Source organism: Pyrus communis, chromosome 7 (genome assembly GCF_041283825.1).
Source record: "Pyrus communis isolate YQ-2024b chromosome 7, ASM4128382v1, whole genome shotgun sequence".
Classification (NCBI taxonomy): domain Eukaryota; kingdom Viridiplantae; phylum Streptophyta; class Magnoliopsida; order Rosales; family Rosaceae; genus Pyrus; species Pyrus communis.
The window spans coordinates 25,927,627-25,950,510 of NC_142571.1; the positions used below are offsets into that span (position 1 = coordinate 25,927,627).

The 22,884-nt window shown below is 36.7% G+C and overlaps 3 protein-coding genes across 3 annotated transcripts; 2 read left to right on the forward strand and 1 right to left on the reverse strand.

The window, feature by feature from the left end:
* Positions 1–650: 650 nt before the first annotated feature.
* On the forward strand, positions 651–2,728 carry LOC137735388 (N-(5'-phosphoribosyl)anthranilate isomerase 1, chloroplastic). The gene is made up of 5 exons (XM_068474811.2): positions 651–895; positions 1,128–1,193; positions 1,287–1,651; positions 1,740–1,903; positions 2,245–2,728. The coding sequence occupies exons 1-5, from the start codon at positions 886–888 to the stop codon at positions 2,468–2,470; spliced, it is 831 nt and encodes a 276-aa protein (XP_068330912.2). The 5' UTR covers positions 651–885; the 3' UTR covers positions 2,471–2,728.
* Positions 2,729–6,582: 3,854 nt separating this feature from the next.
* LOC137734820 (omega-3 fatty acid desaturase, chloroplastic) lies at positions 6,583–9,560 on the reverse strand. The gene is made up of 8 exons (XM_068474112.2): positions 8,757–9,560; positions 8,216–8,305; positions 8,034–8,100; positions 7,794–7,886; positions 7,500–7,685; positions 7,296–7,376; positions 7,058–7,195; positions 6,583–6,963 (listed from the first exon to the last, which is right to left on the reverse strand). Exons 1-8 carry the CDS (start codon positions 9,233–9,235, stop codon positions 6,778–6,780), a joined length of 1,320 nt encoding a protein of 439 aa, XP_068330213.2. The 5' UTR covers positions 9,236–9,560; the 3' UTR covers positions 6,583–6,777.
* Positions 9,561–18,122: 8,562 nt separating this feature from the next.
* Positions 18,123–22,517, forward strand: LOC137735635 (xylan O-acetyltransferase 1). The gene is made up of 5 exons (XM_068475081.2): positions 18,123–19,257; positions 19,346–19,517; positions 20,271–20,470; positions 20,570–20,728; positions 21,847–22,517. Exons 1-5 carry the CDS (start codon positions 18,548–18,550, stop codon positions 22,193–22,195), a joined length of 1,590 nt encoding a protein of 529 aa, XP_068331182.2. The 5' UTR covers positions 18,123–18,547; the 3' UTR covers positions 22,196–22,517.
* Positions 22,518–22,884: the final 367 nt, after the last annotated feature.

Consider the following 22,884-nt stretch of genomic DNA (forward strand, 5'->3'; position numbering starts at 1 on the left):
CTTCTTATTGCGGGTTTGGTACTTTTGTGTTGCGATGTCTTGTTCATCTTCACCACTCGGTCGTTTTTTCTAGTGTTGCTACTTTAGTAGCTACTGATAAGACTTTTGTGGCGGTAACGGCGGCGAACGCTGCTTTCTGCGGTTGGATATTAAGGATTTGGGTTCCCATTTTAGTTTATTTAATTGGGCTGGATTTTTATGTATCTGTTCTCCCCAATGTATTTGGGTTATTTTGCCTTCCTTTGTCGGATTAATGTCTTTTCAAACCAAAAAAAAAAACGTACTACTTAACCAACTATCCTAACTCATATATGCGACAACATGACTTCACTTCCTTCCACAACGACAACTTCTGGGCAAAATTCTTAAATAATAGGCCAAACTTCAGTAAAAAATGGAAACATTAGGCCGACCAAAATTGGAAAAGAATAGTTTTTGTTTTAAAATTGCAAGTCTTGGCCACTTAGTACTACGTTGTAGTGGTATTGAAAGGTCTTAGGTTCGATTCTCGCCAAAGGCGAATTTAAACCGCCTTATTGCTAGTTTCTTGTAAGGTTTAACACACTCCCTACCCTAATGTAGATAATATCTTTTGTCAGGAGAAATAAAAAAAATAAAAAAATGGCAGTCCTTGTTGTTTTGGACGAGGAACTAGCTTTGGACCAAAATCTTAGCCACACGGCCCACACTAACGTATTTCCTAATTTGGGTTTTACCAACCCAACCCCATTAAAACGATTTAAAGCGCTGTGGTATTGCCTCGCCATCCTCGCGCCCTGCGCAACCCAATTTGCTTTTTCGAAATTTTGCGCAATCCGATTGGAGGTTCGTTTCGCTCCGTCTCAACGTTTCTCTGTACATTTCGTCGGCATTGGTGGGATCAACATGCTTACAGGTTCGTTCTTTGTAATTGCGTATGTGCTTGGTTGAAGTGCCTTGAAACTGTTCGACAAATTGCCCCAGAGAAATGCTTTTGTGAATGTGATTAGTATGTTTGGATTAAAAAGATCATTTCTTTGGTACCAGCAGCATTTCAATTGTCTAATTTCATATGTTATGTGTAATGGGAAAATCTTGGAATTGGAATTTTGATTTTTGAGTTTTACTATTATTTTCTTTGTTTTCAGGATTAACTACTGGGACCCACAGTCAGCCCGAAGTAGTCGGAATCTGTCATACAAGGCAAATTCCTGGTATTCCTACTAAAATTTATCATCTTGGTCGTAATCTAGATCGTTCCTTTATACACGATTACATCATTTCTCAGTGTCATTATGTGTTTGTAGGTTTAAAGCATGCCCCGTTGTGCTTTTCAAATGCGAAGTTATGTAGCAAGAAAGTTATTACTTGCAGAGCTATCAAGGCAGAAGATGTAACCTCGAAGCACGAGGAACGCAAAAAGAACAGGCCTTTAGTTAAGATGTGTGGCATTACCTCTGCTAGAGATGCAGCTTTGGCAGCAGAAGCCGGTGCTGACTTCATTGGGATGATTATTTGGCCCAACTCTAAACGCTCTGTTTCACTTTCTGTTGCAAAGGAGATTTCAAGAGTTGCAAGAGAGTATGGGGCGCAGCCTGTTGGGGTATTTGTGGATGATGATGCAGAGACAATATCAAGAGCCAAGGATGCATCCGACCTTGAATTTGTTCAGGTATATAGATTTTCGTGCCTTATTTAGCTTGCACATTGCATATTACGTAACAAAATGCTTAGAATTGTAATACTTTGACGTTTTGCAGCTTCATGGAGATGGCTCCCGAGCGGCCTTTCCTGCATTAGTTGGAGGGCACCGTATAATCTATGTTCTTCATGCTAATGAAGATGGAAGTCTTTTAAACCAGATTTCCGCTGAACAATGTTCTCTAGTTGATTGGATTCTTGTGGATAGTGCAAAGGGTGGCAGGTAACGAAATTCCTTTTTCTTCTTCATCTCGTTCTTAATCATCGTCTTGTATGCATGACCATTCGCATTAGCCATTGTCTGAACGACAGTTTAAATGTAGGCTAAACTTTGATTGTGATCCCTATAGTTTGGACGATGTTCAGTTTGCTAAAGATTTAACCCCTGTAGTTTACTAACAACTTCATTAGAAAGACAATGGCGTTTTTCCTTCAATTTTTTCGGCAAAATTAGCACGTGAAGACCATTGTAAAGTGTTTTAAAGTTCCATAAAGTCCGTAATCTCACATATGCATAGAATACATGAGATTGTTATGATTCACTTCACTCTGAAATTGCTGCAGCGGTAAAGGATTTGATTGGACGCAGTTTAAGCTACCGAACGTTAGAAGCAAACACGGGTGGCTCTTGGCAGGAGGAATAAAGCCTGAGAATGCTGGTGAGGCTCTTTCTATCCTCAAACCTCAAGGAATTGATGTGAGTAGCGGCATTTGTGGCGCCTGCGGCATCCAGAAGGATCAGTTGCGAATATCTTCCTTCATGTATGCTGTTCATTCAGTAAACTACTGAATGAGAGCGTGTGTAAAGTCACCGTTTTGGGCCCTCTATAATGTTCGTTGTGCAAAAGTTTAAAGAAAGCAAATGAAATTACGAGAGAACACAAAAAAATTTCATGGTTCAAAAATATTGATTTGGCAATAATGTTTGAGGAGCCGGTGTTTTTCACCCGATTTAATCACCAAAGGATGTCTCTGTAACATACAAGTATCTTCCTCGTTAAAAATAAATAGGATAAATTATATTTTATCTTCTCAATTTTGGGATCAATTTCAATGTCTCACAACATTTTTAAAATATTTCAATTTTATACATTTACTCATCATTTTATTTCAATTTCATATAATTGTTAAAAAATTTGTTAAATTAACCATTAAGTGATGATGTGGTAAATACGGTGTCTCTATTTGTGCATAGATATGACTGTCACATTTATGCGTGACTAAACACTTAATAAAAATTTTAAAATATTAAAAAATTAATTTAATAAAAAAAACCCAAACCCCCTTTGTCTTCCCCACCCGACACCCCTCCATCCCCTCCACGGCTCCACCCTCCATCCCTTCCTCCCGAGCACCCATCCATCCCCTCCACCCCATTCGTCTTCTCCACCCGAGCAGCCCCTTCTCCCATCCCCCATCACCCACCCCTTGCCCACCCGAGCCACCATTTTGCCGAGAAAAGAGAGGGAAAGAGTCCTTGGAAGCTACCGCCACCTCCCCCACAATCCCCCACCCTGCAAAAAAAGACGTCCATGGGGATGTATCTCCGGATCGGGGCGACCCGAAATTCAAAAACGTCGTCCGGGGCAGAAGAATAAGAAGCGGAGATTATGGGTTTCTCTTCCGATTCGCCATTGTCGTCGTGCAGCGGGAGATCACAGAGGGAAAGCGCATCTTTCCTCTACTTCTTAATGCTGGGAATCTGAGAAAGTTTCCATCTTTGTGATGGGAGGGGAGGTGGGGGGGGGGGGGGGTGTGGGGGGTGTGGGGGGTGGGATGGGGGTGGGTTTTTTTTGGATGGGAGGGGAGGTGAAGAGAGTGAAGGAGAGGGAAGTGGGTCGGGGCCCGGGGGGAATGGGTTTCTGGGTTTCTTTTTATTTTTTTATTTTTTATTAATAGGATAAATTATTGTAATATTTTAAATGCATAAAAAAAATATTTTTTGTGCACAAATTTGATAATTATCTCAGCTCTTAACGGATCAATAGATGTATTATATTAAAGGGTTAATCTCAATTTACAACTCTGAAGTTTCTTGGTTTTCAACATTTCATACATCAAGTTTTTTTCGTCCTAATCTGGTACCTAAAGTCATAATTGTGGAACATTTTCTTGCATCCGGAACCTCATTTAAATGATGATGTGGCACTCGGGTAGACAATAAATGGGCGTCATGTGTCAATTTGGGCCCACGTGGAATTTAAAAAAAATAAAAATAATTCTCTCTCTTCCGCCTCACCCTCTCGAAGTCTTCTCCAAAAACCCCAAAAAATCACGGATCACCTCACCTCCTCCTAAGAACCCTTCGATCTCTTCCTCTCCTCCACCAACAACATCCAAATCAACAACACCACCTTCTTCCATTCCGTCTTGTCCACGTCAGACTCTCAACGGCTACCAAGAACAACATCTCCCCTCTCATCCCATACGGAAATCCCATTTCCCCAAATCCAATTGATTTTACAACCACCCAATTTCCCAAATTTTCAAATTGAATCAGAAAAATTAAAATAAAAAAATTAAAATTTTTGAGTTGCTTGAGCTGCTTTAATGGCGTCGTCGGAAACATGGCGAGCATGATGGTGTTGGCTTTCCGGCCCAACACCTTCGCCTACTCCTGGATCTCCGACGCCTTTGCTCGAGACACCAAAACCCTCACCAAGACCCTCCAAAAGGCCTATCCAGCAACACGAAATATTTGACCCACAAGACATTGGAGTCCGGAAGCAATGGAGGAAACAGATTTATTGGGATAGAGGAATTGGGTTTTGGCGAGGTTCTGGAGAAGCAGCGGCGGTGGGGGAGGGGGTGGCAGCCGCGAAGATCAAGGAGGTTGGAGATCTTAGAGAACCTTGGAACGTATTGGGTCTTGACGAAGGTTCCAGCTCCAAAAATGGCAATCTGGGTGCCATTTTTCAGAACTCAAATGCAGCTTTTCTTGAAAATCTAGCAAATGGGATAAAGCCAAATCTTTTGTCTTTGGCGATAAGGAAATTGGCTGAGATGATTTTGGGAAGATGGTAAGGAGTTAGGGTTTCAAAGCAGGGAAGGAGATGAGGGGGTTTTTTTTTTTAATATCCACGTGGGCCCAGATTGACATGTGGCACCCAGTCATTATTCACATAGGCGCTACGTCATCATTTAACTTCTGACGGAAAACTTAACGGATGTATAAAAGTGTCCTATAATTATGACTTTAGGTACCAAACTGAGACGAAAAAAACTTGATGTATGAAATGTTAAAAACCAAGAAACTTCAATGTAGTAAACTAAAATTAACCCTATATTGAAATAAAATAGTACGTGAGGTATGAAAGTGAAATTTTTTGTAGATGTTGTATGATGTTGCAATAGATCTCAAACTTGAGGTGATAAAGTGTAATTTACCCAAATAAATAAGGTTGAGTAGAGACGAAGTCATAAATCTGCATGGATGATGCATCATCAAACAATAAGGTCACGCAAATTAAAAAGTTCAAGAATGTATTAAAAAAAGACACTTATTTATTAATTTATAAGGTTTTTCAATACAAATTATTATAACATTCATCGATGTGTTTTTATGTTTTGAAGACGTTACATGACAACCTCATTACCAATACCTTCAAATATCTCTCTTTTTATAAAAATAACCAAGTTATTATTCATCCATTAATCTTCCATACAATTTCACAATCCATCTGCATAAATTTCATGGCCGAAAATGTTTTTTCAACGATGGAAGTAGCACATAAAAGAGTTAATACTAATGTCACAAATAATTAAGCCAAGTTGGGCCCCACCGAAGTGGATATGTGTCCATTAAAAAAAAAAACGAGTTTTAACGAAAAGTCTGCAGTACCGTTCATTTTAACGAAAAATCACATTTTTACACTAAAAAGTCAAATCTGATATTATTCACTTTATCTTTTATTTTGTCATTTTCGTTAAAACTTAAAATTTTCAAATCATTTTCATTAGTTTTCCTTAAAAAAAAACCACTAATACTGTCAAAAAACATTGATGTATTTACCGAACTTTATAAATAATATGTTTTATTTACTTTACATGACACTGCATACATATCGTCTATTGAACCACAGAACGTACACATTGTTGGAAAATTTTGTTTAACCGTCTTCCGACTTTTGCCTATAGACTGGCAAATTGTCAATTATTTGGACTTTGACTTTTCTCCAACAAAATAAGCCGTGCTATTTGCCGCTGTCAAGATATGCGGAATCAAAGATTTGGTAGGCAAATTTGTTTTAAAAAAAAAAATGGTAGGCAGATTTTTTTTGTAAGTGGAATTATACAGTAAAACTTATAAAGCAAAAGTTGGGACCAGATTAACTTTTTTAGTTTTAAAGAGGCTATTGCTTAAAGGTATAGCTAAAATAATATTATTTATTTACTTATTTATTTATTTAGAGTACTTCGATTTAACAGAAGACGTGACACATAACCGAGCGCAATAGCGTTCTAAGATTCATATAGCCGATCTCATTTAATGAGAAAAAGCTTTATTATTATTGTATTCTTAATGAATGGTACATTTTTTGTGTAAGTTTTCTGAGATGACACCATGGAAATATTAAAAATTTCATGCTGAAAAGCAGTAAACATACTCAAAATCCATATTATCTTGGAGTTTTAATGAAAGATCCATGGTACTATTCACTTTAACGAAAAATCATATTTTTACACTAAAGGTCAATCATGTTCACTTTACCATTTATTTTGTCCTTATCTTTAAAACTTAAAGTTTTCAAATCATTTTCATTAGTTTTTCTTATTATCTTCTTCCTTTTCTTTGCGACAGAAAACCGTCACTAAAGCGCTTAACTAACTTTTCCGTGGCTATTGCTTTTTGCCTGCAGTGCCAGTGTGTGTCGGGGAAAGACATTGAGATGGAGGGAGAGATTTCTAGCAGGAAAGAGGACAGATTTTTTTCTTCTTTTATTTCACAACTACCTTAATACAAAGTATGTGAAGAAAGAATGGGTGCTAAAGTAAGACTAGTTATGCAGAGCTGGGAGACTGTCCGGGGGTTAAAGCAAATTGAATCCTTTGGTACGCTGTAACGCTTCAGTCGTCGTACCTCAAAACTTCACATCTTCATTCTGATGCCGCTGACCCGGCAAGTTCCTTATCGGTTTGATAATATACAACATCCCCAGTGTCACTCACGTAATGATCGCGTTTAAAGCTTCTTACAAGGACTCCCAGTAGGTGAAGTGGGAGAGGCCCTGATTGTTTCGGTTCTCTGTAGTACTTCCCAAGCACAGGCTTAGCTGCCTCCGTCTGAAACAAACAAACGAAAGGAATTGAGAATCAGAATGGGGTACCAAATTGAATTGATTTTCGGCCAAAGAGTCTAGGTTGAAGTGCTACTCACTGCTTCTATTAAGTTGTAATGTGGGATTTGAGGGAAGAGATGATGTATGACATGAGTTCCGATATCATGATGGATGTTGTTGATCCATCCGTAGTCGCGATCAATGGTTGTCAATCCTCCTCTTAGATAACTCCATTCCTGTTTGATAGATAAAGAAACTAAAGATTAGCCACGTACATTTTAGGAAGTGCTAAAGCAGTTGCATTGCTCGGATAGTTGATGAAATCGAACACTTTACCTTCCCACGATACCATGGAAGCTTGTCCTCGTGGCCATGGTGATGCAAGTAAGTCACTAAGTCCAACCACAAGACAAACATCTGCATTTGAAAGCAAATTCAATGAAACAATTTTAAGATGATAGAAGATAAGAGAAGACTCGGAAGACACTTTCGTTTTATGCCAACAATACAGAAGCACAAGCATAAAGAAATGGAACCTACCCAGTATGGAACGCCGTAGAGCTTAAGCACTTGGACAGGTCCCATTGTGAAAGACAGACCGACTAGCAGCGCGGCCATTGCTGCCCAACAGGCAGTGGAAGTAATGATGTCTTTCCTTTCATTTGGGAGAAACAATTCGCTGTTTGGATCATAATGGGAGCCACTCTTTCCCGGACTTCGATTCCACTGTGATTGAAATCAGTAGCATACACCAAAACATATCAGAAAAAGATATCCAGAGCTCATTATTCATGTAAGTAACGAGAAGCAAGATGCGAGAAGCGGAAGGCTCACCAGATAGAAAGGATAAGCAAGCATGGGGAATGGCAAGGTGAACCTAAATATCTGAGTCATCTTGTCCAAACTCTTGTAGATTTTCTCAGGCAACTGCAAATCAGATGAGACTAATTAAATGACTGAATGACATAAAAGCGAAATAACTTGCTTCTTCGAAGTTAAGGAAAAAAAGATCTATACGATGAACAATTTGATAAGCCGAATTAAGAACAGAGTTAGGCACAAATGGAAGCTCACCGGATGCCAAGACTCGTCATTTTCGACATGTCCATGGTTCTGATGATGAGTTCTGTGGCTAATTCTCCTGTGACAGTAAAGGGCTAATTGTTACTATGCAAGTTTTGTTACATGTTGTCTTAAGAACAGGATAACTTATTCAGAACTGGACTGGACAGGATTATTTTCAGAAACAAACTAACCATCCATGGTATGGGACAAGGATTGAAGAATGAAGAAGATGACCGACCACGCTATTCAGCTTCGGATTATTCGAAAAGCTTCCGTGGCCACTGCGCAAACAAAACAACAAACAATTCACATCAGTAGGCTAAGAAAAATTGCAAAAAAAAAAAAAAAAAAAAAAAAAAAACACATTGCAAGCAGAGGAAGCATTCAAATTTTAGTTGTTTCTGACCCATATTTCAAACTACTTTAATCTACATTGATGAGGATTCAAACTTGAGTGCAAAAGAGCGTGCACCCTGCGTCGGCCAACTAGCCTAACTCAAGAAGCGTGCAATTCAAGAGGTCTGAAATCCCGAATCAGAAAGTGTACATTTTGCTCACCGTCCCTTATGTGATGTAAGCATCATTAATTGCCAATTGAATGAGTGTTAGTTAATCTAGAGAATCGACATGAAACTTAAACTCAACTAACGATAATTAACGTGGATAAATACACTCATTTAAAAAACGTGTAAAAATGGATAATTCAACAAAATGAAAGCAAACTTTACGTACCAATCATGTCCAAGAACAAAGAGAGCCCAGAACATGGTGCCCTGAGCAAACCAGTAGAGAGGCCAAACAGCCCAATTGTTAAAGTAAGCTGCAAGCGCCGCCATCCCAAAAACCACAGCCACATCTCTGACCACATAGCTCATAGATTTCCAGGGGTCCTTAACCCAGCAATGCTGGGGAATGGCAGCTCTGATGTCACGCAAATTGAAGGGGGGAGGGGCACCGGGGTCAAATTCACCACCGTCTCCAACCCCATTAGTGCTCACTCTCCCATTGTCTTCCACATCCACGGATGGGACCCGCAATGGGGCACTCACATTGAGTGACCATTTTGCCCCTCTGAACCCCAAAAGATTGGTGCTCCTCACATTGGGGAATGGCCGGAGGGTGGACGGTTTTGAGGGGAGGGCGTTTCTGGGATGTGAGTAGAATTTAGGGAGAGGTTTTAGGGTGCATTCTGAGAGGACCCAAGTCGCCATTGGAGATACCCAGATGGGGAAAATACAGAAAGATTTGAGCTTTTGGGTCGGATTGGATTGGATTGGATTGGAGGAATGGAGAGTGGGAGTGGAACTAAGTGGTCACAAAACGGAGGAGAAGGATAACGTAAGGGCCTCCCTCCTCCACGTCCAAATACAACCTGTGCTCCTTGTTGCTTGTCCCCTCTCTCTCTCACTTTCTCTCTTTCTCTCTCTAGGACTATGCAATTGTTATCTCTGTCTCCTCCTCTGCTGCTGGATTAAAGCTTATTAGTTTGGAGAGTTTGATTTTGTTTATATATTGGATTTTGGTGCGCGTAGAAGCAAATTAAAAAATTGGAAAATTAGAAAGGAAAAAGAAAAGAAAGAAAGATGGAGGGCGAAAGAAAGACGTTGAATTGGAAGGCGGGTCCAAACAAATGTGAAATATAGCGGGTAGTGGACGCGGTCAAATCTGGCTTAGTGTCGGATTCTTTGGTCCTTGTTAAAATCATTATTTATTTATATTCCTGTTAAAAGTCAATTTTAATTTGACTTTTTAACCAAAATAATCATTGATATTTGCATAACTCTTCATTTTAATTTTTGAGATTTGAAATCAATAGAAGTGGTTCCTGAGATTGTTCACCATCAATCATTTTGGTCATTCTATGAAAAATTATGTTAAATAAGGATTACAATAACAAAAATAGCCTCAATTTAACAAACAATATGCCAAAATGATTGACAAAAAATTAAAGGTATTTTTGTTATTTTATTCTTATTTAATGGAGATTTTTCATGGAATGACCAAAATGTTTGATAATGGACAATCTCAGTAACCTTTTTTATTGATTTCAAATCTCAAGGACCAATGTGAGGAGTTATGCAAATCTCATGAACCATTTTGGCTAAAAAGCCTTTTAATTTTCAAAATTTTAGGCTTTGCAATATTTCAACAATTTCTCTTCTTTTAAAGAGTCGATTTTTAATAATTTAAATCGCAGTATGACACACAAAAATAGATTTATTTTTTTTTCATTTTTTGATCAAAAATATGAAAGGATCTTGTTGCATATGGTCTAATATCTTAGTGAATAACGTTTTAGTTTCTGCCCATTGGTCTTAGGTTCGAAACACTCCCATCCTCTAAATCATTATAATTGAATCGAACTCTCCCCTCTCCTTATTGATAGTAAAAATATTTAAAAATATATATAGGAAATGATCTTACTCAAAAACAAGAACTTTTTAAACACGTCAAATTTTGATTTATTTGTAACTCTTTACATGTAAAAAATTAAGTATTTTACTTCAGCTTTTCACTCTTTAATTAAAATTGTCTTCAACTCGTTTTCAAAATTAAATAAATAAATAAATAATTAGTGAACAAAGAAGAGCAGAAGAAGAAATTCGAAGTGTGAAGATAGTGCCTTAATTGTTAGCCCTTCTTTCAATAAATTAACCAAGAATTGACTTTACAACAAGAAGGGCCATTTAACCGTTTGATATTTTTTTAAGGAAAATTAACAGCAAGTTTAAAAAAAAAAAATTTAATGAAAAATGACAAATAAAAATGTAGTGAATAGTATCAGATAAATGTTAAAATGTAATTTTCAATTAAAAATAAACAGTACCAAAAATGTTTCGTTAAATTTTTTTTATTTTAATTGGATCGTCGAGTGTTGCACACTTTAAGGAGAAAGAGTTTGAACCGCGTGGGACGCCGCCACCAATTTTCACATGGTCGGCTCAACCAAACCAAGTACAAAGGTGTTCATTGAGAAAAACATGGACGAACGATAGTGCTGATTGACCCAAATCAAACGCCGACCAATTCAAATTTTGACCCAAGGAAAAATCAAAGAATCAACCACACGCAGTCCGGTCCATGCACATTTTTTTTTCCATTGTTTTGAGTCCTTACTCGGAAGAGTACTGTTGATGCATGAAATTGGACCCACGTATTGAGTCGGTTTAAGTGGTTCATCTTTAATTATTTTAACACGTTAATCAAATTTCAAACATCAACAAATAGCATTTTGTTCACGAACACAAAACCATACCAAACCCAAAAACACAATATTGGAAAATGTTTGCAATTTATGTACAAGAAATATAGATTGTGGCAATGCTGGATCAAATGCACTAGTTGGATGTAAGCAAATAAGTAATTAGAATGTGCATAGTAGAATGCTCAACTGGGGTACCTTTCGTCATATTTGCCACCATTTACGAGTTCCCATTCTCTTGGCGAGCTCCTTCGCCGTTGACGTGAAGTCCTCAGCTCCGCTTCGCAGTTCTTCTGAGCTTCAGCTGAGCTTCTGGTATGTGCAAAACAAGCCATGCTCATCAGCAGATGAATCACGAATTGTGTAGTATCGGAAACAAAATTACACAACACACGGATTCTCGGTGCCATGGAATGTGAATGCATCTTTCTGTAAGAAGAACTAATGAATCCCATGTCATAATTTGGGGAAATATGCTAGTGTCATGCACCCGCGCGCAGCCATTGATGTTTGTGGACTTCACAGTAAGTCTCACACTCATCAACGGCTGTGATAGATAGCCTCAAACACCCTAATTCGGGATCTGAGGCCTCCATTAGTAGAAACCTGTACCTCAAGTTTTTTCCTGGCGTTTTGCAAGCTTATGTCTCATACATGCAGCTGCTGCGCCTGCAGACACATCCTGACATAATCGACCACGTTAGAACGCAATCCCCATTTGTTGTATATGTTTTAAATAGCCATGTGGTCTCTTTAAAATAAGCCGTTACAGTGAATATTCAAGTACTTGAATCTTTTCATGGAAAAAGTAGCGAATTACTAGTCGCGCCTTCAAATAATCTTTCCTTCTCTGTTCCCTTGTCTGCGAAGAAAACACCGGGACATCAAGTCAAGACCACTAAAAAAATTTCGACCTAGAGGAAACAATACCTTTCTTTTCGGTCTTGTTCTTTTGAATTGAAGATGAAGGAGCAGGTCCATCGATTATAACAAGTCCGTCTATTACAACATCGTCTGCACTAGAACAGTTAGATTACAATCTCAAAGAGAAGGGAGGTAAAGGGAAGGAATAAAACAAAAGATAGTTAACCTATATGAAGCTCTATTTCATCTTGATCATCCTTCCCATCTTGATCATACTTCTCATGAGGCTCTTTACCCGCTTTTAAGCCTTTAATGATACCACCTAAAATACCAGGGACACCAACTTGTGGCTAAACAATATGTTCAGCTCGGCAATAAATTAAAGAATTACACTTCACCACAGAAAATAACAAGGGAGCTTGAAGCAACACACTGCAACCTGTTTCTGGTTAAGTGTAAACCGGCGATGATATCTGTAGCAACTGCAATCACTTTATCGTGAAGACAAGGCAAGGTCTCCGGATTCCTGAGCCAACCGAAAATCCATTTAGATGGGATGATTCGTATAAAGTGTTTTGACTTTGCATTTTAGTCATTCTTTGAAGCTTAGCACACGCATACACACACACAGAGACACACACACGACTACAGGAGAGAGGGAGGAAAAGACCTGAAGTCATTTTCGCGGGACAAAAGAGATACACAAGCAAATTCACACCCATTTACCCGAAAAGATAGAAAAGAAGTCTGAAGGTTAGAGAGTGCAACATAAAGCTATAAACTGGAGGTGCAGAATTGAAGCACCTGCCACTGGAAGATTGATCGCTTTCTGGATTAAAGAAAGTTTGGATTGTGAAGCAGGTTCCTTCCAGTGGCATAAAATATACGACAGACAAACAACACGTGGTTATCTAACATGAAGAAAGAAAACTGACCAGAATCATTTGTCCATGATCAGAGGAGCAGATTGTCTTGTCCATGTTGGTCTTGAAGCTCCATCTCAGAACTGACATTAATGAAAATTCTCCCACTACTTCAAGATTTGTAAAAGACCTTTTGAACGATGGCCAATCTTTCATGATACAAGTGTTCTCCAAATAAAATGATCAAACACATTGGTGCCAAATGCCAAAGACTTCCCCGCATATATGCATTCAACGATCAAAGCGATATCAGATCACACAGCAGAAAAAAAACTCAGAGAAGCAATATGTGCTTCACCTTATTTCGAAGACTCCTGTCTGATCGAACAACCAGTCCACCATCTTTCCCACCTTTCTTGAAGACTGTAGTCCAGCAACATGGTTTCGCAAGATCCACCTTCTGAGTGGAGTTACTGTCACCCTGGAATTAAGGTGGTTTCACTTATTCGTAAAAAGAGATATGGAGATGTTCAAGAATAATTAACAACAAAGTAAAACAGTGGTGTTCGTTGATCTCTACGCAAAATATGCAGTTTTACTAGTGGTGTCCTGCTCAACTTCGACCGTGTACTTCCAGAGTCAGCATTAGTTTGTGCAGGATCCTTTTTAGCTTCAGTTATCTGAGATACGTTCAACAATTGCTTTGCACTTGAAACATCACATAACACATCACCATCCTGTGAATACAACAGTTCTCCCTATCAAATTTGATCAACAGTTTCCGTGTTAAATCTTAAAATTCATAATTCTGACTCAATCAGCTTCCACTGTATCACGTCGATAATTTCTACCCCAAAAACGATCAAATTAACTAAAAAATTACCTTCTAACGAGATGTGTATTAAGGAAAAAAAAAATCTCAATAATAAATGACAATTTGAACGGAATGGATGGAGTACCTGAATGAGATCATTTCGTCAGAACAGTTGAATTAGACTGTCACGTAATAATGGCAATTCATTATTTATATTTGACCTAGCCAAATATAAAACCTAACTTGTCTATCATCCATAAAAATAGTTCAACAAGATACGTACATCGAACTTTAACGATTCGAACCGTCTATTACTGTCACGTAATAATGGCAATTCATTATTTATATTTGACCTAGCCAAATATAAAACCTAACTTGTCTATCATCCATAAAAAATAGTTCAACAAGATACGTACATCGAACTTTAACGATTCGAACCGTCTATTTTTCAAGTTGCACCTTATAGATTATTTTTGCAAAATATTAATCGGATTGAATTGAATTTTTGCAAGGATAATCTATGAATCGAGACTAACAAAATAAACGATTCAAATCGTTAAAGTTCGATGTGGAGTGAGCCCCACTCCTAATCTCCAAATTTTTTTTTTCTTTTTCAAATGAGGATCCTTTGCATAAAGGGCCTATATATATGGTTTTGCTTAAGATGAGCGCTACCTACAATAATTAATTAATTAATTATAAATAAACGTAGTCAAAACATAGTTATGCTATTTTGACCACAAAAAAAACACATAATTATGCTATGCAAGCAAAGCATTAGTATGATAAATAGTTGGCAATAGTATGACAAAGAAGCGAATAATTAATCAAAGTTGTTAATATTAGATTATTCACTGGTCTAACTTCTAATTGATGATGTCCCATGTCGGGCATTCACAATGTTCTAGCATTAAATTCCAATTCATTTTTACACACCAAAAAGAACCTAATAATTTTCCCAAATTTCATGTTTTGTGATTCTAACACGTGGATCTATCATCTATGATATCATGAGAAGAAAAATAATTAGGTTTATAACATTTTCTTAATAGAAGTGATTCTGATTCTCTTGTTCTACCACTTGTCATCATGTATTAAATTAATCTTCATATGAAAACAACTTGCGTTCATAAATTAAAAAATAAAAGCTTGTGCTTTAAATATTAAAATTAAAATAAAAAACGTGGGTTTGATGCTTGTTTTGTATAATAGTGAAGGGCCGTAGGAGATATAACTTGTGTTGAAAGGTGTATTAACACGTATTAAGCCCAAGCTGAAAGCCACTAAGATGAAATTTGCTTAGAAACTATGTATTATCTACCGAATAACGCAAGATAGATCAATTTTATGTTCAAAATTACAAATTATATGATGTGTCACAAATAAAAATAAAATATAATGTAAATAGAAGATCTTTCTAGCATAATTTGGGTTCAACTCCGGAAAATAGAATATTATTTTTTTAATATCCCACACATGCATGGAAATTGCAATCCTCGTATGCCTTTATAGGTTGTTTTGGAACTAACTCATCTGCAAATAACTCCTTCAATGGTTCTTGTTTTAAACTTTTCATGCATATATTTTCAAATAAGCAAAATACTAACAACCCTACCACAACAAACTTTGTTAACATACCTAAAATAAAAACATAATTTAAATAGGGTAATGTTAGGGAGATAAATTTGCAAACCAAATGATATGTCACAAATGAAAAATTAGCACGTTAATCGATATTTAAATAATAATCTAATTATCAATGTCCATATGTTTATAAAATTTGGTTTCGAAATTTGATCTTCCTCCTAGCATTATCCATTTAAATATCCATAAATACATTGTACTACTTTTCTTCCGTATATTTTTTGTCAAACTATAGAATGATTTTTCTTCTGTATATTTTTGGTCAAACAATGGAATTTTTTTTTTTTTTGTAATTTAAATCTCAATATTTATTGTTCCAATTATATTTTTTTTCTTCTGTATATGGTCATTGTAAATTTGAATTCCTCCAAAAGCCAATAGTTTCTCTTAAATCATGTTGGTTATGAACAATTACGCCTGATAGGTAGAGTGAAGAATTGTAACTCCATAACTACTTAAGTAGGTTTACTAACACTAAAGAAATATAATAAGTAGAGAACGAAGCGAACGAACTACATTCTCATCAAAAGATTAAATCCTTATAATAGTTTCTTTTTTTTTCAAATATATTTATGTAAACTTTGTCTCCCTCAAATTTCAGGTGATGTCAAATTGTTACATTGCATTTGATGACGGACATAGTCCGTGGTAGAACTTGAGACTAATTACTATGTCCAGACACAACACAGGCATAAGAACTCTGGTGGGTTGCAAGTTACCTGGATCATCGACCGTGGTAGATGATCTTTAGTTGTCTTGTAGCTGTGTCATCACATTTTACATATAAAAATACCAAATTCTTTCCATGTAAATTTTTTTAAATTTGTGACGTATTTTTTGTTTTTTTTATTATTTATGTTTATTCCTATTTGTATGAATTGACGTAGCTGTAAATATCTGTGTTGAAGTGGTTTTAAATTTGCTGCAGCAGTTGGCTTTGGCTTGACTTGGAAAATAAGCAAACAATCCAACCATCGATCAAACTACCACGCACGTAGAAAGGAAGTACACACACACACACAAACACCAGAGAGAGACCACGAAAAAGCTTTCCTTAGACTTTACTTTTCTCAAACATAAAGTCATTAATAATTTGGATTTGTTCATCTAAACCACATCATTATGCCTTAATGATGCATCAACTCTACGCTTGGGCAGTTGAAGCTTTCTTGTTGGAGACAAAGATAGGCCACATGCATGTTAATTGCTATATTTTGAGGACTGAATTTTAATTGGAATTCTATCTAATGTTAAATAACTCAAAATTTTCACAACTTAATGCAATGTTAGGGCTAGTCGAGTACAAGCATGGACTGATTGTGGTCATTGATGTTTTGTTGAAACACGCATGCGTTTTAACTGATCATGACTATTAGATGTTATGCGAAGACTCACACACGGGTTGATTGATCTTAATTGCTGGCCCCACAAACATCGATGTCTAGAATCACTCTACCACACATCCACGGCTAATCGTAGTTAACATAAGAAAAGTGGTTTTCACATACTATTTTGTTTTTCTTACGTACTTGTGTTTATTTTTGACATTCCTATTAAAAAAATTAAAATAAAATCAAATAATAGAAATAAATAATGTGTACGAAGATTATTCATGTAACTTAATCTTATATGTGACATAAAACATGATTAGGTAAAACTTTTTTCCTTATTTTTAATAAAATGATTAGATGACTTTGAGAATCACGATGGTTCATATCGTCATCATTATTTTTTGACTGGGGCCTACTAGTTTTAGACTCCAAACTAGAAAACAAACGTTTGGTATTAGAGTGGGAAGTATGATGTTAGTTTCATTAGTTTGTTCATAAGCAAATGTTTTATCTCATTAAGACTTGGGGATCATTTGGAAATGTTTTTAAATTGACTGAAAGCACTTTCAGAGAAAATATTTTGCGGTCCAAACTGGTGTTTCTTACGGGAAGCATTTCAGGTACTTTTCCGTAATTCACTAGCATTTTTACTAAAAATTAGTTCAAAAAACATTTTCATTAAAAACTCTCTATATCATTTTAAAAACATTTTCAAACTAGTCCTTATTATTGTTTCCTATACACTCTACTTCCTCATCCATGACATAATAAGTTAAGAGCAAATTTATAGAATTTGCTTATATTTGTTGCCTACAATAATCTTTCTTCCTTCCATATAATCACCAAACTAATATTACCTATTTTTTCCTAAACAAATATTGCTATATATATATAACGTGTGGTATACATGTATACATATATACATGAACTGAAGTGGCATGCATGTATGAATTTAATAATTTGCTACCAAAGCCTCAATCTAATGTGGAAAGCCGAAGCACACTATTACAATTTCAAACATAAAAATAAGATATGGACATTATTTGGTGAAAAGTGAAGGAGAAAAATGGACAATGCTCATAAATTCGGGAGTGGTGATGTGTACGCTTGTGTTTTCTTCTTCTGCACTAATTCCTTGTATTTGTCTATTATTTTTTTCTTCGATTTATTAGTCTAAAAATTGAAAGAAAAAAAAGAAAAATATTTTTTTTAAAAGAGTGTAAAAATCATTTTTTTATAATTCGTAATAAGATTAAATCATTATATTAGCATTGACTCCTGAAAATTATAGACCTTAGTAGGACCTCCAAACAACTCTGTGAAAGTTGAAGCTTCCCCATCAAAATATATAAACAAAAGCAGATTATCTGCCTTGGAGTTGAGTTTCATATCACCACCACGGCCTGCAGATTGAGACCAACTTGGCAGAAGCTTTGAGATTACTTCTCTCTCTCTCTCTCTCTCTCTCTCTCTCTCTCTCTCTCTCTCTCTCTCGCTGTCTCTGTGGAGCCAAGTTGAAGGGAATTAGTTAGAATTGGTCTCTATTCAAATAGAGAAGAAATAAGCAAGAGAGCAACTGAGAAGGACAATTCCCCTCCACCAAAAAGCCAAAAACCATTTTCTTGAAGACAACCACGTTTCACCAAATACCCAATTAAACAAATCCCATTAATCTAATATTCCCTTGCTAAAAATCCCTTAATTCTCTCTTAATCCACACCTTCGTGTCTCACACTTCTTTCTTATATTTTCCTTCTTCTTCCTCCCGCTCTCCAACTCCCTCTCTCTTTTCGACTCTCTCTCCCATGCAGCTACCTCGCAGAAAAACTCTCTCTCTCTCCGTATCTGCGGCAATGAAGGTACGCAAGAACAATAACCTCTCCGTCTTCGTCGTCGTCTTTTCGGTCTTCCTCTTCGGGGTGTTCATGTACAATGAGGACGTGAAATCCATTGCTGAATTTCCATTCTCGAGCCACAAAGCTCAAGAATTCCAGGAAGAACTACAGTCGTCGAAACAGAGCGACCCGGTTCAAGAAACGAAACAGACCGACTCTGTTCAGGAAACCCACAACAGAGTGTCTCTGAGCTCGAGAACCCAACTGGAAGAAACCCATTTGGAGAATCACAATTCAGAGGAAACCCAGTTAGAAAATCACAATACAGAGGAAACCCAGTTGGAGAATCACAGTTCAGAAGAAACCCAGTTGGAGAACAACAATTCGGATGAAACCCAAGAGCCGGTTGATCTGAAATCCATCGTCGAACAACACGAAGATCAGAAGATTGAATTGTTGGGTTCTTCTCAGGAAGAAGAGGAAGAGGAGGAGATTGAACTGCCGCCGGAAGATTGCGATTTGTTCAACGGAGATTGGGTTTTCGATCCGGTGACTCACCCTTTATACAAAGAAGAAGAATGCGAGTTCCTTACGGAGCAAGTGACATGCATGAGGAATGGAAGGAAGGACTCTCTGTACCAGCATTGGAGATGGCAGCCCAGAGACTGTAATCTCCCAAAGTATGAATCTTTAACTGTTAATTACTGGTTTTGAATTTTGATTTCTGGGTTTTTGTTTAATTATGGTTTTGATTATTGTGTGGATTAGGTTTAATGCGAGATTGTTGCTGGAGAAATTGAGGAACAAGAGGCTGATGTTTGTTGGAGATTCACTGAACAGAAACCAGTGGGAATCCATGATTTGTTTTGCTCAGTCTGTCGCTCCTCCCGGCAGGAAGAGCTTGGTGAAGAATGGCTCCCTCTCTGTTTTCAGAGTTGAGGTAAACATATTCATTTTTCTTCTTTACCTTTTCATAGGTTCCATTCATTTAGTAGATAAAATGATTCCTGCATGGCCCACCTAATGAATTGATAGCCTTCTCAGCAGTTCACTTGCAATTTATGATGAAATTAAAAAAAAAAAAATTGGTCCAAAAGATTAAAAAAAAAAATTATGAGAAAATTTTGGGTAGGTTGTTGATGACGTCATCATCAACCCACACATCGAGATTTTTCAATGTGTCAAGAGCACGGTTAGGTACGCTAAGTATAATAATATAATTAGTTAGAAACTTGAAGATTTTTTTTTTAATGAATTGTACTATAACATTTGGTGTACCAAATCGTATTCCTAGCATACTAAAAACTTTCTCCCAAAACTCTTACAAAAGAATAAGTTCTCGTACATTTTGATTCCCTCTAATTCTACATGGTGGGAGAGTAGCCTTAGTAAGACAAGATTTTCGAAGTTTCCCTCGTTATTATTTCAGTAAGGAGCCGTTATTTTTTGTGAAAAAATTAGAGTTCGAAAGGTGTCTAAGAATTTTATATTTTATGATTTTAGTAAGTTATTTTTGCATATTCATCGGACTTTATTTTACAGTTAAATAAATTGTAAGAAATCGAGCAGTGTTCATATCTATGGTGTAGAGGTAATTTCATGTCTGGCATTGTAGATTGCTTGGCAGACACACATATTTTGGGAACTATCTAAATATTCTTTGTTTTTGTTTTGTTTAATTATGTGGTTTTAGGACTATAATGCCACGGTGGAATTTTATTGGGCTCCATTTCTGGTGGAGTCAAATTCAGATGATCCAAAAATGCACAGCATATTAAATCGAATAATAATGCCCAAATCAATTAAAAAGCATGGTGAAAATTGGAAGGGCGTCGACTATCTAATTTTCAACACATACATTTGGTGGATGAACACTTTCAACATGAAAGTTCTGTAAGTAGCCAAATTAAACTTGCTCAAAATTTTAAAAAGTTAATTTCTTAGCAATTTCAAGAAGTTGATGTGTTTTTATTTGTTGTTTCGACTAAAAAGACGAGGTTCGTTCGATCAAGGGGCGACGGAATACGATGAGATCGACCGGCCGTGGGCGTACCGGAGAGTCATGAAGACTTGGGCTAAGTGGGTGGACAAGAACATTGATCCTAATCGGACTACCGTTTTCTTCAGCAGCATGTCTCCTCTTCACATCAAGTAATTTTCTCGCACGTTTTTTTAATTATTTTCTTATGCTTCAAAATGTGGAAACAGTTTTGTCAAAATTTGCATTTTTTTTGGGAAAAATAAAAAGACAACGTAAAACAAAAGTATAGAAAATAACATTTGACGAAAAACAAAATATGAATAATAATGACGAATTCTTTGCAATTACACAATTAAAAGTATGCACAAGCACATGCGTATTAAAGAATCTTAGTTTAGTGCGTACATAGGTTAGGCTGTGTGCATGGTTTCTTTCACCCGTTTTTTGCATCCGAAATTGAATCTCCCTCTCTTTCATAAGAGTAGTTTAAAATATCGGTTGTTGAATAAAAGAATCTAAGTTTGGTAATTCTTCACGTGGTTCTTGCACCTAATTAACTTATTTGCAATGGTTTAAACTTAAACAAACTTAATGGCAACCATTTTTTTTGTCATTTACCCAAATTTTTCTTTCAATCATTAGCTTGTGAGGCAAGCCTACGCCTAGTAGATTGGTTGAGAAAGTGCATTTAGCTTAAGGCAAAAAAAAAAATACCTGTCTCCTGTTTTTTTTTGGGTTGTATGTTCTGTAAGTGAATATAATATATATAAGAATATCTGCATGTGATCTAATATCATATTAAATATAGTGTTGAGTTTTTGCTCATGCATCCCGGGTGTAATACTCTTCCTTTCCTTGTAATAATTTTAAACCTCTTCCTCCCCTAATTAAAAAAAAAAAATTTTAAATAATATAATAACATCCCTTAGGTGAGCGTGAGCTGTTGGGTGGTTGATTGTGGGTATATGAAAATGAACCCCAAAGTTTTGATTCGACCCTAATCTTTGGTTGGTTAACCACTACATATCTATTTCTAAATGAATAATCTTAATATATGTCCTTTAATCCCTTCCACTTCCAACATAGAGAGCACATGTTACGTTATTCGTAGACCAATTATCACAAAAAATATAGACAGACTCCTACATTTCTGTTCCATCTAATGTGAGAGTTACCGTAATCTAATAATCCTACCAAAGCTTTTTCGTACTGACGCATTATTTGAAAACATAATTCACGGAGTCCATGACTTTTCTTCCAACCCTAATTGACTTTTGTGGTGTAATAGGAGCTTGGATTGGGACAACCCAGATGGCATAAAATGTGCAAAAGAAACCACACCGGTTCTGAACATGACAACCCCGTTGGAAGTGGGCACGGACCGCAGGCTATTTGTGATTTCAAGCAACATAATAAAATCAATGAAAGTGCCCGTCTACTTTCTCAACATCACAACCCTCTCCGAGTTCCGCAAAGATGCACATACCTCAGTCCACACCATCAGGCAAGGCAAGCTGTTGACGCCGGAGCAGCAGGCCGACCCGGCCACTTACGCAGACTGCATCCATTGGTGCCTCCCCGGGTTGCCCGACACGTGGAACGAGTTTCTTTACTCACGTATCATCTCCCGCTCTTGACACATAGGAAAATCCGTACACTCTGCCCCTTGTTTTTTATAATTTTTGTTTTAATTTTGGGTCCACTATTTCATGTAATTTCTCTCCTCAGTTTTTACTTTCTTAGGAACCTTTTTTCTTTTTCTTTTTCTTTTTTTTTTTTGTTCTTTTATTCAGCCAATTTGACTAAAGGTGAGAGCTGAATGAGGATGCTAATTTTTAGCCGAAGTCTCACAAAATTTGCTTAGGCTGAAAAGGGACTCTTTGGTACCACCCCCTCCCCCAAAAACCTGAATTGTAAAATTCATATTCCAAAAAATAATAAAGAAAACGCAAAACTGTATGTCCTGTCCTCTTCTCTTATCCTATTTTTACTTCTAGTCTTGGAAATAACGACTAACTTCCCCATAATTTTACTGGAGACTTTTGACGGTTAAATCTTGGTCACTGGCTCCTTGATCAAGAATCTAACGGTGAACAATTGTGTTGGATACAGTACCTCAAGCATACTAGAAAGGGATATTTATTTGAACCTATAGAACTTTCTACACACAACTTACTCTTTACACCCATATCATTATTAATTAAATTGTCAATATCTCGTTGAACCCATATTTACTGCCTAAACTAACCTTACAAACGCAATTCAACATGTAATTTATCTTTACACCCATTTAAAAGTTAAAAAACCAAAATCAAATGAAAAGAGC

What these genes read in the sequence shown, in the direction of transcription:
- LOC137734820 (XM_068474112.2), bottom strand. Translation starts at nt 9,235, where the DNA reads ATGGCGACTTGGGTCCTCTCAGAATGCACCCTAAAACCTCTCCCTAAA. An exon ending in TTGCTTATCCTTTCTATCTG is followed by an intron (nt 7,686 to 7,793) that starts GTGAGCCTTCCG and finishes TTTCAATCACAG; the next exon opens with TGGAATCGAAGTCCGGGAAA. An exon ending in ATTACAACTTAATAGAAGCA is followed by an intron (nt 6,964 to 7,057) that starts GTGAGTAGCACT and finishes TGTTTGTTTCAG; the next exon opens with ACGGAGGCAGCTAAGCCTGT.
- LOC137735388 (XM_068474811.2), top strand. An exon ending in TCATACAAGGCAAATTCCTG is followed by an intron (nt 1,194 to 1,286) that starts GTATTCCTACTA and finishes ATGTGTTTGTAG; the next exon opens with GTTTAAAGCATGCCCCGTTG. An exon ending in GATAGTGCAAAGGGTGGCAG is followed by an intron (nt 1,904 to 2,244) that starts GTAACGAAATTC and finishes AAATTGCTGCAG; the next exon opens with CGGTAAAGGATTTGATTGGA.
- LOC137735635 (XM_068475081.2), top strand. Translation starts at nt 18,548, where the DNA reads ATGCAGCTACCTCGCAGAAAAACTCTCTCTCTCTCCGTATCTGCGGCA. An exon ending in AGAGACTGTAATCTCCCAAA is followed by an intron (nt 19,258 to 19,345) that starts GTATGAATCTTT and finishes TGTGTGGATTAG; the next exon opens with GTTTAATGCGAGATTGTTGC. An exon ending in ATGTCTCCTCTTCACATCAA is followed by an intron (nt 20,729 to 21,846) that starts GTAATTTTCTCG and finishes GTGGTGTAATAG; the next exon opens with GAGCTTGGATTGGGACAACC.